Source organism: Halichoerus grypus, chromosome 11 (assembly GCF_964656455.1).
Source record: "Halichoerus grypus chromosome 11, mHalGry1.hap1.1, whole genome shotgun sequence".
NCBI lineage: Eukaryota > Metazoa > Chordata > Mammalia > Carnivora > Phocidae > Halichoerus > Halichoerus grypus.
The window spans coordinates 7,932,229-7,945,534 of NC_135722.1; the positions used below are offsets into that span (position 1 = coordinate 7,932,229).

General features: G+C 54.6%; 1 protein-coding gene and 1 long non-coding RNA gene across 2 annotated transcripts; one reads left to right on the forward strand and one right to left on the reverse strand.

Moving 5' to 3' along the window:
- The first annotated feature begins 20 nt into the window (after nt 1–20).
- On the forward strand, nt 21–2,463 carry LOC144379407 (uncharacterized). The gene is made up of 2 exons (XR_013442289.1): nt 21–301; nt 1,485–2,463. It is a non-coding gene; the product is annotated as an uncharacterized LOC144379407 (long non-coding RNA).
- Nucleotides 2,464–9,251: 6,788 nt separating this feature from the next.
- PRDX5 (peroxiredoxin 5) lies at nt 9,252–13,089 on the reverse strand. The gene is made up of 6 exons (XM_036100363.2): nt 12,824–13,089; nt 11,375–11,509; nt 10,554–10,685; nt 10,443–10,481; nt 10,226–10,287; nt 9,252–9,474 (listed from the first exon to the last, which is right to left on the reverse strand). Exons 1-6 carry the CDS (start codon nt 13,007–13,009, stop codon nt 9,369–9,371), a joined length of 660 nt encoding a protein of 219 aa, XP_035956256.1. The 5' UTR covers nt 13,010–13,089; the 3' UTR covers nt 9,252–9,368.
- Nucleotides 13,090–13,306: the final 217 nt, after the last annotated feature.

Below are 13,306 nucleotides of genomic sequence, written 5' to 3' on the forward strand. Positions count from 1 at the left end.
AGACACCCTGTGCAGCTTCCTCCTTCCGGGAGCAGGCGGGCCTCTGCACCCCCAGAGTCCTGCCTCAGCCCCCACCTCGCCACCCCACATCCTCCCGGCATCTCCGCAGGGCCACAGAGCTGGCACGGAGGTTAGCTGGGGAAGGTGGGGTCAGGGCCACCCGGGAGGGACGGCCGCAGCTCTCCTGGCGCAGGGGACCATGGCGGGTGAGTCCGCCACGCCTCTGGAAACTTGAAACTAGAGATGGGGACCTCGGCCTCGCATCTTCCAGGGCCTCTGCAAGGACTCTGGGCCTCGTGTGGTGAGTCTGGGCGTCCACACCTGCCTCTTCTGATTTGCCCAGCTTCGCTTTCCCCTCCATGTTTCTCAAACTCACCCAAGCTCCGCTCCCAAACTGGGAAGCCTGGGTCAGATGCCGCTGCCCCGGCAAATCTCCTCCGAACCCCAGCCAGGAGTGAGCCCCCCTCCTCTGCCCCACCCTCCCCCATCTCTCTGCACACCGGACTGACACAGGAGGTCTGGGCCATGGACATGTGACCTCACAGGCCTCAATTTCCCGTCCGTACAAGAAGAGGCTTGGTCTCCGGCCTCTGAGGGAAGCGGTGTAGCGCAAAGACCGGCAGCCTGTCTCCTGCTCACCCCCGGCCCTGCAGTGCAGAGGCCTGCAGCATGTCTCGTAGACAGGCCAGGAGGACCTCCCAGGCCCCCCACTGCGCACTATGGGGCCTCCATTCATTCTTTCATCCACCAGCGCCTTGCCAGACACAGCTAGATACTGGGATGTGGTGAAAGTCACCTAGTCCCTGCACCCACAAGCCTCGGGACACCGGGGAGATGGCTGCCCCCCAAAATCACACACGCACTCAAAATGTAACTTTGCAGCTATACTATGTGCATGAACAGTGAAGGGACTGACTCCCGGGGATGGTCAAGGAAGGCATCCTGGCGGGGGGCTACGCGAGGAAGCTGAGATGGGGAATGATTGGGTGAAGAAGGCAAAGAGGGGAGGAAGGAAGAGAGCAGAAACAGAACGTGCAAGGGCTCTGCGGTGGCTGGAAGCCCTGCCCAGTGCAAAGTTCAGAGATTATTCATGTGTCGTGGATTCCAAGACCCTTTCTTGCTCCCCCTTAAATCTCCTAACCGGCTTACATGGTAGAGTTGCTTTCTGGCTGGCTGCAGTCCTGACATAGTTGTCATTGCTTGCTCGTGCCCACACTTCAGAAGCAGCAAACCCGCAGACAGAAAGGGCGTCAGCAGCTTGGAAGGAAGGCCCAGAGGCAAGAGCTGAGTGAGCACTCCCTTAACCCCAGGGACTTAAAGGGTGCGAGCCCCCAGGGAAGAGATCCAGACTTGTCAGTACATTCCCCAAGCAGAAATCTATCCCGAAGCTGGCTTGCAACAGCTCCTGCTGCTGTCGGTTTCAGGGTTGTCAAGGTTGTCTTTTTTTTTTTTTTTAAGATTTTATTTATTTATTTATTTGACAGAGACACAGCGAGAGAGAGAGCACAAGCAGGGGAAGCGGGATAGGGAGAAGCAGGCTTCCCACCGAGCAGGGAGCCCGACGTGGGGCTCGATCCCAGGACCCTGAGATCATGACCTGAGCCGAAGGCAGATGCTTAACGACTGAGCCACCCAGGCGCCCCAGTTTCAGGGTTGTCTTATGAATAGTTGGGGGGCTGGGGGGCTGTGCTCCAGCACTCACCATGACTCACTGGAGGAGGTGGTGGTGAAACCCAGACATCACGCCTCCGTCTCCGCCGGACTCTAAATGGGAAGGAGTTTTCCGAACACCATAAAACAACTTATTTTGCTTCCAGTTTCCTTTTCGTGTGTGCCTCCAAATTATATATGATGAGAATCTCCATCTAAGTCAAAAAGAGCTCCTTCGGGAAGTATAAAATAAAGGTCTAGTGATGAAAGAGACTTGGGACGTAGTCAACTGGCAGCATTCTTGTCTTCCCTGAGTGGCATCTTTTACAATGGATGACATCTTAGATTTGATGAAATATGGGGTAATAACAACCATGGCAAACAGGCTTACCAAGAGCCAGTCATGGTTACAAGAACTTCACGCTTGGGACGCCTGGGTGGCTCAGTCGGCTGAGCGTCAGACTCTTGGTTTCTGCTCAGGTCATGATCTTGGGGTCATGAGATCGTGCCCCGCGTCAGGTTCTGCGCTCAGCATGGAGTCTGCTTGAGATTCTCTCTCTCCCTCTCTCTTCCTCTCTCTAAAATAAATAAATAAAATCTTTAAAAAAAAAAAAAAAGGTAAGGGGCACCTGGGAGGCTCAGTTAAGCGTCTGCTTCAACTCAGATCATGATCCCAGAGTCCTGGGATCCAGCCCCACATTGGGCTCCCTGCTCCTCAGGGAGTCTGCTTCTCCCTCTGTCTGCCACTCCCCCTGCTTGTTCTTCTCTCTCTCTCTGTTAAATGAATAAATAAAATCTTTTTTTAAAAAAGTACTTTAGGCTTATTGACTTATTTGTGTTGGACTAATAATACGTGACCTAAGGACTAAGGGTCTCTAATTCACAGAGGGGGAAACTGAGACTCAGAGAGGTTACTAACCTGCCCAAAGTCACACAGCTATTAAGTGGTAGAACCAACCAAAGGAAGGCAGTGGGGCCACTGTGTAAAGAGCAAGGAGCTCACGGCCATGGCGAGCCAGGTCTCACCAGGCAGTGGGAAGGTGTGCAAGGCAGAAGAGCACAGCCATTGTTCATCCCTGCTGAGAAGCATCTGGAAATGCAGATAATCCTCTCAGAGGGTTGTTATGAGGATTCCATGAGCTGGGGCCCAGCTGAAACATTCATTAAATGGTCCCCGGTGTGGTTGTTATCTTTAGTATTAATAATATCAAGGGTCCATCCAGATTTGACCCTCCGTGGATCTTAACTTCTATTTGCACCCCCTCCCCCGAGGATTCCAGCCCAGGAAGTCCTCCCAGAGAGCCTGCTTGGGGTTAGCCAAGCGCGGTGACTGGGCCTCATCCCTTGGCTGCCGAGGGCCCCTGCCTTGCTCAACATCTCCCAGGCACACCCTTCCTCAAGCCTCGGAGGCAGGCGCTGGGTCAACGATGGCTTTCACATCCGTCCCTCCACACATGCCTGGCTGCCCCTCAACCCTCTTCTCTGACTCGCTCCAGCTGAGTCAGGCCCAGGGAGGCTTCGGGGAGAGGGGAAGGGAGGGACGGGCCTCTTTAAAAAATAAAAAAATTAAAAAAATAAACTGTGTCTTGTTGACAAATATTTTATTTTATTTTATTTTATTTTTATTTTTTATGTTTTAAATCTTTTTTTTTTTTTTTAAAGATTTTTTTTTATTTATTTATTTGCTAGAGAGAGAGAGCATAGGCAAGAGAGAGTGAGCGAGAGTACAAGCAGGGAAAGCTGCAGGCAGAGGGAGAAGCAGGCTCCCTGCTGAGCCAGAAGCCCGATGCGGGACTCAATCCCAGGACCCTGGGATCATGACCTGAGCTGAAGGCAGCCGCTTAACCGACTGAGCCACCCAGGCGTCCCTTTATTTTTTATGTTTTAAAGAGTTTATTTGACAGAGAGAGACAGTGAGAGAGGGAACACAAGCAGGGGGAGTGGGAGAGGGAGAAGCAGGCCCTCCGCTGAGCAAAGAGCCTGACGCGGGGCTCGATCCCAGGACCCTGGGATCATGACCTGAGCCGAAGGCAGACGCCCAACCGACTGAGCCACCCAGGCGCCCCTGTTGACAAATATTTTAAATGTTTGCAGTGCTATAGTGTCTGCCCTTCTCAGATATCTTTGTCTGGCAGGTTTTTTTTTTTTTTAATTTTATCTATTTATCTATTTTGAGAGAGAGAAAGAGAGAGCTGACTCTGAGATCATGACCTGAGCCTAAATCAAGAGCCTGGTGCTTCACCAACTGAGCCCCCCAGGCGCCCCTCTGGCAGTTTTTAAGGGAGTTCAGCTCCCACTACTGACAGCATGGGGATCCAGGAGGCAGGCAAGAAGCAGAGAAAGACAGACAGACAAATGGACAACTTAATCAATGGCAATCTCCTCCCTCGGGGCTCAGCTTCCCCATCTTCACAGGGTAGGAGTGGGAGGGACGCCATCTCCCAGTTCCCTTCTGGTTTTGAATTCTCTAGATAGCCCTGGTCTGACCCCAGAGGCCAGAGGCAGGAGGGCCCTGGGGTTTGAGGAAGCAGAGCCCAGGGCGGCCAGGACAAGTGGTGGTCAGGGCCAACCAGAGCCTGGGACCAACCAGGGCTGAGTCAGAGGGCCACTTTCGTCCCTTGCCTGCAGCAGGCCCAGAGCCCCACGGGGCACCCCTCTGGCCTGGCCAGGACCCAGTCCCGTAACCAGAAAGTTCAGGGCCCCAAGCTCAAGAATTAAAAACAAAACAAAAAAAAAACAGTCTCCAGGGCCTTCTGGGCACCTGGGCTTCTGGTGTTGGGTCTGAGGAACTCCCTCCTCCCCACCCAAGTGCTAAGAAGGGGTGGTTTTCCTACCCACCATTTGGGGGTAGAAATAATGGAGCCAGAGCGGGCCAGGAGCAGAAACGCCCAGTGGGGTGGCCTGAACCAGCTGCCCGATGGAAGGAGGCAGGGGGAAGCCAGAGTCAGGGAGCGCGGGACCCAGGGCCACCTGCCCAGGGCCGGGCCAGGTCCCCAGGGACTCAGGGGGCCACCTGCAAGATGTGAGCCCCAGCAGCTGAAGAGAGCATGACACCGCACAGCCCCCACCACCTGACACTTGGCTTGCTCTCCCCAGTGCGTCCCCACACTCCTAGGGGGCATCCGCCCTGCCTCACCCTGAGACTCTTACCAAGGCAGACGTCAGCACCAGTCCTCCTCCGCGCGGCCTCCACCCAGAGCCCAAAGAGTCTTTTGGAAATACTGGCTCACGAACCTTTACTGCTTAAAACCTTCCAGTGGCTTCTCCCTGTGCTTTGAATCAAGTTCTAACCTCTTACCATGACCTTCGAGACCCGAGGCTCTGCTGAGTGGGCCCAGCTGTCCACCCAAGCTCATCCCTGGCTCCTCCCCCCTCCTCTGCCGCCGGGCCCTCCCTGCTTCCTCAGACTTCCACCCTGGACCCCTTGAAATTTGCTGTTCCTCCAAAGTGAAACCACCCCCCACACACGCACCCTCCCTCTGCCCTCGGCTGGTTCCTTCTCACTCTGCTGCTCTCGCTGGATGTCCTGTTTCTCGGAAAAGATTTTCCCTTCCTAAAGCAGATCCCAGTCCTTTTCCCTCCTAGCCTTACTCCGCTCTGCTGTGCATCTTCCCACGTTCTCACGGTGCCGAGCCATGGAGACCAGGACGATGAAGAAACTGACACACAGAGAGGTTAAGTCACTTGCTTAAGGCCACAGAGCCAGGAAGAGGTAGAGCCAAAATACAGAAGGCAGCCAAAGTCATGTTTTTTGAGCAAATGAATTCCTATGTCAGGGATAAGGAGAGTGAGGCTCAAAGGGGCGCAGGGGTCAGTAAAGTTAAGGGTAAACCCAAAAGCTGCATCACCTCCCTTGCTGCCTGCTGCCTTGTCACTGGCCGGTGGGAGACCGAGGCTGGAGCCCAGCGCCCGGTTAGCGAGCTCAGGGAGAGCGGTGCCAAGCCCCACGGTTGCCAGCCTCCCTTGTAATTAAAGACACACTCATGAAAGACCGTGCCAAGATACCATTAAATGCCCATTAAGCTAGCAAAAATACATCCAGGAGGTAAAGCCCAGATTGGCACGTGGTGAGGAGAGACGCGGCCGCACACATCACTGGTGGCTGTCAAAATGGCCTCAGAGTTTCCAGAGACCATTAAAACCGCCAGAGCCCTGTGACCCAACACTCCAGCATTGGGGAACACGCCCCGAGGAAGGAGCCCAGGAGGAAACAAAAATAGAATGTCTCCCTCCGAAGCCGCCCTAAGCCAAATACCGGAGACACCGGATGTTCACCAAGAGAAGCCAACTAAGCTGTGGCTTGTGGACAAAACCCCTAAATCTCTGCTTGCCCGGACCTTGCTCCCCTTGCTCACCTTTAGGCTTTGGCGAGGCTGTTCCTGCCACCTAGAACACCCTTCCCACCTCTGTTCACCTGGCCGTCGTCTATTCATCTTCCAGCCCACGACTAGAAGTCATTCCCCTTCCCGTACCCGGTGGCGGGGTGGGCTAGTGGCCAGAGTCCTTCTGTCATACCCCAGACACCCCAACCTGGGCTGCCCTGTCACAGCTCCCCCGCATGGACTGCAAGCGCTCATCCGGGGGCTGGCACCCCTGTGGGCATGTCGAGGCAGGGACCAGAGCTGCCAGGGCACTGCCAGCTCGCTCGGACAGGAGCTCGGAGCCTGGAGTCCCACCTGGTGGTGGTGTCTGCAGGGCCCGTGCCTGGAGCGCTCACCACCGTGTCCCCAGAGCCCAGCCTGGGGCCTGGTGCCCAGATGACTCTCGGCAAACAGCCGCTGGGTGCAAGACACCTGATGTGACCGCAGGGGCACGTGGGGGCGAGCAGAACCCCCTAGAAGTCGGAACACGCCTTTTGTAACTAGGATGGGCACATGTGCGTCGCTCAGAAGAGACGAGCGACTTCATCTTGGGAGAAGTCGTGGAGATTCAAGATCTGTCTTCGTGGCGGTGACGGTCGTCCAAGTTGGTGAGTAGAAGAAACACCACTCAACTGTGCACGTTTAAAGAGTGAATGTTATGATATGTGAATTATATGTCAAAACCCCCCTCCATCCTTGATGAAGCTGAGGGTGTGGCCCACGTGGATCATTCAAGCAAGGGACAGGAGGGGGCAGTGGTCCTCAGCAAACGGGACCGACCTGGGACCTCAAAGGGTAGAGCGCTTTGGGCAGGGGTAGGGAAGGGAGGGGCATCCCAGGTGATGAACATTGTCAGGAGATGCTGAAGAGGCTGGAGGACCCACAAGCTGGGGAATCGGGGTGACTGTGGAGACCAAGGTTTGCAGGGAGCAGGAGAGAGGCTGGAGAAGGGTCATTGGGGATATGAGGTGACCACACAGGGACCTGGGACAGCTTAGGATTTGTCCCTGCCAAGGCTGATGGGAGCAGCAGCGGGTGCCACCATCCTTTGGGAGGCCATGGAGCCCCCAAAAGTCCCTGTGCTCAGACAGGACACACACACACACACCCACCCCGTGTAGCCCACACTGCTTGTTTCTTCCCAGTCTCCTTTTTCCCTTTCTGCTTTAGTAATAGAACCCCTGGTCTTTTAGTTAGACACATAGCAGCCCAGAATAAAGTGGACATTTCCCAGCCTCTTCTTGCAGCTAGTGTGACCATGCAACTAAGCTTTGGCCAGTGAGATTTAAGTGGAAATGATATGTGAGAGCTTCCAGAAGACCTTCTTAAAAGAGAGCTGGCATGGACCTTTTAACGCCTGTTCCCCATTTCCGCCTTTTGCTGGCTGGACTACAGCTGTGATGGCTGGAACTCAAGCAGCTGCATTGGATTGTGAGGTAGAAGGCAGATGTTTAAAATGGCAGAGCGCAAGACGGGAGGAGCATGGGTCCCTTGTAATCATGGAGCTGCTGTACTAGCCCTAGACTGTCAACCTTCCTACTGCGTATCTGTGAGCTAAGCCTCTGTCTCAAATCACTGCAATTGTTATCACCCTCAAGCAAATCTAGTTCTAATTCAGACCCGCTTGGTCAAACTTATGCTGAAACAATGGGAACCAATATCCAGGAAGCTGGAGAAAGGATAGCTTTCTCTCTCTCTCTCCCATCCTTCACTTCTTTACTGTTTCCCAAAATGCATCCTGAGCAGGGCACCTTACCTGTGTTCAGTAAAAAAAAAAAAAAAAAAAAAAAAAGACTTCCAGCTCAAGCAGGGAGAATCAATGCAAATATTCATAACATGGCGGATTGATATGCATGTTTATTAGCACCAAAAATCTATGCATTCACACAGATGTTATCCAAACTTCTCCAGGAGTTGTATAAACACACGTGCACGTACACACACACGCACACACACACACAATCTCTCTCCACTGCGACTCCTCAACATCCGCGTGGCCAAACCCCAAGCATGACCAGCAAGGTGGGTTCCCTCGGGGTCAATATCCTCCTGATCATGGTGCCTGCAGAACTACAGCCCCAGGTCTGGGCCAGGAATGCCAGCACCCCTCCGACCCTCTCCTTCTCTCAGAAGCTCGGGTCTGACTCCCTAGGGCCCAGCCAGGACTCTCCCTGGCGATGCTTTCCCAGCTCCTTAACCTGTGAGGCTTCAGGTGCCAGACAATGTATGGAGAATCCAGAAGAGGCAACTCTAAGTGTCTGCCCTCCTTAAGACTATGAGCTCCTAAACACAGCAGGGGCCTAGTAATCGCTGCCTGATGCCAAGTGCAAGGCTTCCCAGGGGCAAAAGCCAGAGGCCCAAGGGCAGGGCCTGCAGACAGCACTGGCCTGCAGCCCCGACCCTGCTGGCCTCCCTGCCCCCAGCCCCTCACAGTACACCCAGCACTGGTCAGGCCTCACTGGCATCTTCTCCCCTGGAACAGCTCACCCAGACTCCTCTCCCAGGAAGCTCTCCTGGACTAAACCAGTACTGCCTCCACTGATGGAGCCCTTTCTACCAGTTGGTCGGCCTCAAGGTGCCAGGAGCCCTTCCTGGGATGAGGGTGCTCCTGGGAGGGGTTCGATAGAGTCTAAAAGAATGGTGGGGCTAAAGCTTGGCCCAGGTCGGGGGGTGCCTAGCACCAAAGCTCAACCCTGAGGTTTACGGTCCACATGAGGTCAGCCAAGACCCAGAGAACAAAGGCAAAAGGTCATGGATGCCAGCCAAGCTCACGTGTGCCTAGGGCCTACTCCCTCAGCACAGACTGCTCCTTCCCTTGCTCTTCAGACCACTGGTCCTTTCCCAACCTGTATATTGACGCTTCATTAACACTTCATTCAAAGGCTCGCCCTCATGAAAAATGAAATCAGGATCCCCCATTAGTACCCCTTCAGCCCCTGCCCACTACCCTCACAGTTGTGACTGTCCCAAGGCCTGGCCCTCAGCAAATCAGCAACTCAAAATCAAGGAGTAGGGGCCCCTGGATGGCTCAGTCAGTTAAACGTCTCACTCTTGATTTCAACTCAGGTCACGATCTCAGGTTCATGAGATCAAGCCCTAAGTCCTGGCTCCAAGCTCGACAGCAAGTCTGCTTTCTCTCCCTCTGCCCGTCCCCAACCCCCCGACCCCCAATGCACGTGCACACTCTCTCTCAAATAGTAAATAAATCTTAAAAAAGAAAAGAAAAGAAAACTCAAGGACTAACTGTGAACCAGAAATGTTTATTGCAGGTATTTGGTCACAATTCCCACTTGGTGGCCCCCATTGAGGCTGGACTGGTGGAACAGGAAAGGGCGGAAGGAGTAGGGGCCCGGGGCCTCAGAGCTGTGAGAGGATGCTGGAGGCCAGGCTGCAGGTAAGGCCTGTACCATCTGGCTCCACATTCAAGGATTTCACTATGCCATCCTCTACCACCATGGAGAACCTGCCGGAAAGAGAGGATGGGCCAGGGGCGCCCGGGTGGTGCAGTCGGGTTAAGCGTCCGACTCTTGGTTTCCCCTCAGGTCGTGGTCTCAGGGTCGTGAGATCTAGCCCCACGTCGGGCTCTGCGCTCAGCGTGGAGTCTGCTTAAGACTCTCTCTCCCTCGGGGTACCTGGGTGGCTCAGTCGGTTAAGCATCTGCCTTGGGCTCAGGTCATGATCCCAGAGTCCTGGGATCGAGTCCCGTGTCAGGCTCCCTGCTCAGAGGGGAGCCTGCTTCTCCCTCTGCCTCTGCCCCTCCCCCTGCTTGTGCTCTATCAAATAAATAAATGAAATCTTAAAAAAAAAAAAGACTCTCTCTCCCTTTCCCTCTGCACGCTCGCTCTCTCTCTAAAATAAATAAGTAAGGGGCGCCTGGGTGGCTCAGATGGTTGGGCGTCTGCCTTCAGTTCAGGTCATGATTCCAGGGTCCTGGGATCGAGCCCCGCGTCGGGCTTTCTGCTCAGTGGGGAGCCTGCTTCTCCCTCTCCCTCTGTCTCCCCCCTGCTCATGCTCTCTCTCTCTCCGTATCTCTGTGTCTCAAATGAATAAATAAAATCTTTAAAAAAATAAAAAAATAAAATAAAATAAATAAGTAAATCTTTAAAAAGAGAGAGAGAGACACTGAGCCAATTACAAAAGCCTGGGCCTGGAGGCTGGGAATGGAAATTGAAGGGATGGCAGGGGAACCCCACAGAGGACCCTCCCACTTTTACCTCTTGAGCCGATGATTTCCAAACAGGGACACCAATGAATCATTTAGTAGCAAATCTGTCTCCTAAAAGGAAAAGCAGAGACAAGGCTTAGAAACTACCAGAAGAGACCAAGCCCTGCCCCCACCAGCTGCTTCCCACATTAGCCATGTCCCTCCATGCATCCAAGGCCTGGCACAGGGACCACCCTATAGGGTAGGGGTTGCAGGGATGCACTCACCTTCCCAAAGGCCCCAGTGGGGTCAGCCAAGAGCCTAACCTAAGGAGAAAGTAAAGGTCAAAGAAAAATCCCCCGCCTGGCCCCTGATCCCCTGCAGGACCCATACCTCACCTTGCCTTCCGAGTTGTGAGCTCGTCCCCACTCTTCAGTCACAAAGACATCATTAACACACAGACAGGCTACCACCTGGACCCCCTTGGCCTTCAGAGCCTCAGCCTGCTGCACAAATCCTGGCAGGTGGGTCTAGGAGGGGACATAAAGGGTCAGCAAAGGGATAACTGCCTCTACTCTGTGGCGTACCCTTTATCTCCAGGCCCTTCTCGCTTCCCTCTTGAATATCTTTGATCAATTAGAAATGTGTCAGCCACAGTTCCTTTTTGCCTTGGCGGCAAGAAGCTCGGATCCAAACTTGAGTGCTCGGTGGTCACCGTGAACTTCCCTTGGACGTGACTATACTTTACCCGAGTATCTTCCACATCGCCAATCACCAGCAAGATCAATAACAGATGTTGGATTTAATTACAATACCCTTTTCTCCTACGTTCCTGGCGCCACGACCTTTTCACGGCCTCCGCTTTTTTCTGAACGCTCTGATAGGCTTTGTTTTTTGTGTTTTTTTTTTAAAGATTTTCTTTGACAGAGGGAGAGTGAGAGAGCACAAACAGGGGGAGTAGCAGCAGAGGGAGAGGGAGAAGCGGGCTCCCCACCCAGCAGGGAGCCCGATGCAGGACTGGATCCCAGGACCCCGGGATCATGACCTGAGCTGAAGGCAGACGCTTAACTGACTGAGCCACCCAGGCGCCCCGCTCTGATAGGCCTTGTAACTGTCACCGCCACTACATACTCTCGTTGCAAGCTGCCCTAGAACTTAGGAACAATACAGACATGGACACGAGATTCCAACCGCTGAGTCCCAGAAGGGCAGGTCTCACCTTGGAACAGCCAGGGGTAAAAGCCCCAGGGACTCCAAACAGCACCCCCTTCTTGCCCTTGAACAGCTCTGCCAGGTTCACCTTGTTCCCAGGCTGCCCTTCAAAAACCACCACGGAAGGGATGGCATCTCCCACCTAGAGGGAATGACTTGGTAAGGAGTTACTTGGTTACTTTGTATATGAGCAAAGACAACTAGAGACTGACTGACTAGATAAGGAGATAAGCAGTTGGGGAATGAGGGAGTGGGTAGGAGAAGCCAAGAGAAAGGCGTTAAACCAGACCAGGCAGTTGCTCCTAGTAGAGCAGAGTTGACAGAGCTGTAATGTCCTAAGCTGTCAAAGTTTCCAGAAGTCCCTCCCAGCCGCCCTCCCCTCTCCCTGCCACTGCCTGGTTCCTCCACATCCTCCGGGTTTCAAGGTGGCCCCTATTCCTTTTACCAGCCTGCGGGTGACAAAAGAAAATGGGAGAGGAGGCCTCTCTGGGTGTCGCAAGGGGTTGAGTAAACAAGGAGTCTGTTTCTTACCGGAAAGAAGTGGGATAAATGGGCAGGGAAGGAGTGCAGGGAATCTATTGGGGGGTGAGGAGCAGACCTTGACAACAGGGAGGGAGAGGACCCTGGCCAGGTCTGAGTGTCCAGCCCTCAGGAAGAGAAAAAGGGAGAGCAGCAGAAGATGGAAAAGTTGGGGGGAGGGTAATAAAATAAAAAGGCATCTCTCAAAGGGGATGGGTTAGTCTGCCTGGGAGTGTGTGAGGGTTTCATGGAGCCAGAGGAGGTACATGAAAGGAGGGCAAATCAGGGATTGGGAGTAAGATTAAGCAGGAGGAGGAGGAGGTCTCAGAAGAGGGTGGAAGGGTAAGGGAGGTGGTTCCCAGGAGCAGGGGATCGTTCCAGGTGAGGGGATGAAAGATTCAGCAGAAGAGTGGAAATGAGCACGGGAGAAATGCAACGGGAGAGACACAATAGGGGCTTTAAGAGAAAACCCTTGTTTCAGACGATGGGGTGAAGAATGATGCCCAGGAATATAACAAAAACGTACAAGAGAGTATGGGGGTAGGGGCATGTATGGAGGTTGAAAAGGGGCCCTGTGGCAAAGGAGATGGTTCCAGAAGGCGGAGGAGACCATGGTATTCAATCGCCTAAAATGGTGGAGACACATCACAGGGTGTCGCATAGTGGAAGTGAAAAGGGGACGAGGGGAAGGCTCGAGAGCCTTGGGGGCTGTCCAGGAGACGGGGTACGAGTCCCCAGAACTGGCGAGAATTGGGGGAGGGGAGCAGCCACGGGGTGTTGCTGAGGGGAGAAGGAGAACTGCGGGAGGAGCGTCCGGCGGAGCGCGCAGGGGTCCAGAGGGCAGGAAGGAGGGTGATTCTCCCCCAGACAAGCGGGACGGAGAGCACTGGGAAGACTGGCGGGAGGGGAGTTCAGGCCGGTCCCGGCCAGCGGTCACCTTGATTGGGGCCATGGCTGAGGCGGCGCTTCTGAAACCGTAGACCCCGCCAAGCGTCCACTCCCTGCCTGGTCGCCGGCACCCGCCTGCTCTCGATGGCGCCGATGCTGCAGACTCGACGGCAGCTGCCCGGACGAGAACCGAGCGTGCCCCACCACTCAGGACGCGTAGCTGAACGAATGGCATGCCCAAACCAGAGCGCACTGCCCCTCCGCCCTCGCGTCGGAGCCCCGGCAGGAGGCGGTGCCTGGGGGGCTGTGCCCAGGCGGGTCCCCTCCGCGAGAGGCGGAGCCCCGGCCGTGCCCGCCCCCGGAGAGGCTCCTCCACTGCGCAGGCCTAGGAGCGCGTGCAGGGGCGGAGCTTCTGGGGCGCTCGGCTTATTTGCATTTGGGGCTGGACCACCGGCGCAGTTACGAATGGGCGGGGCTTTCGGCAGCCGCGCAACTTATTTGCATAGAAGGATAGGGTGTAGCTGTTGTGATG

What these genes read in the sequence shown, in the direction of transcription:
- PRDX5 (XM_036100363.2), bottom strand. Translation starts at nt 13,009, where the DNA reads ATGCCATTCGTTCAGCTACGCGTCCTGAGTGGTGGGGCACGCTCGGTT. An exon ending in CCACTGGGGCCTTTGGGAAG is followed by an intron (nt 10,288 to 10,442) that starts GTGAGTGCATCC and finishes TTTTCCTTTTAG; the next exon opens with GAGACAGATTTGCTACTAAA. An exon ending in GGAAATCATCGGCTCAAGAG is followed by an intron (nt 9,475 to 10,225) that starts GTAAAAGTGGGA and finishes TCTTTCCGGCAG; the next exon opens with GTTCTCCATGGTGGTAGAGG.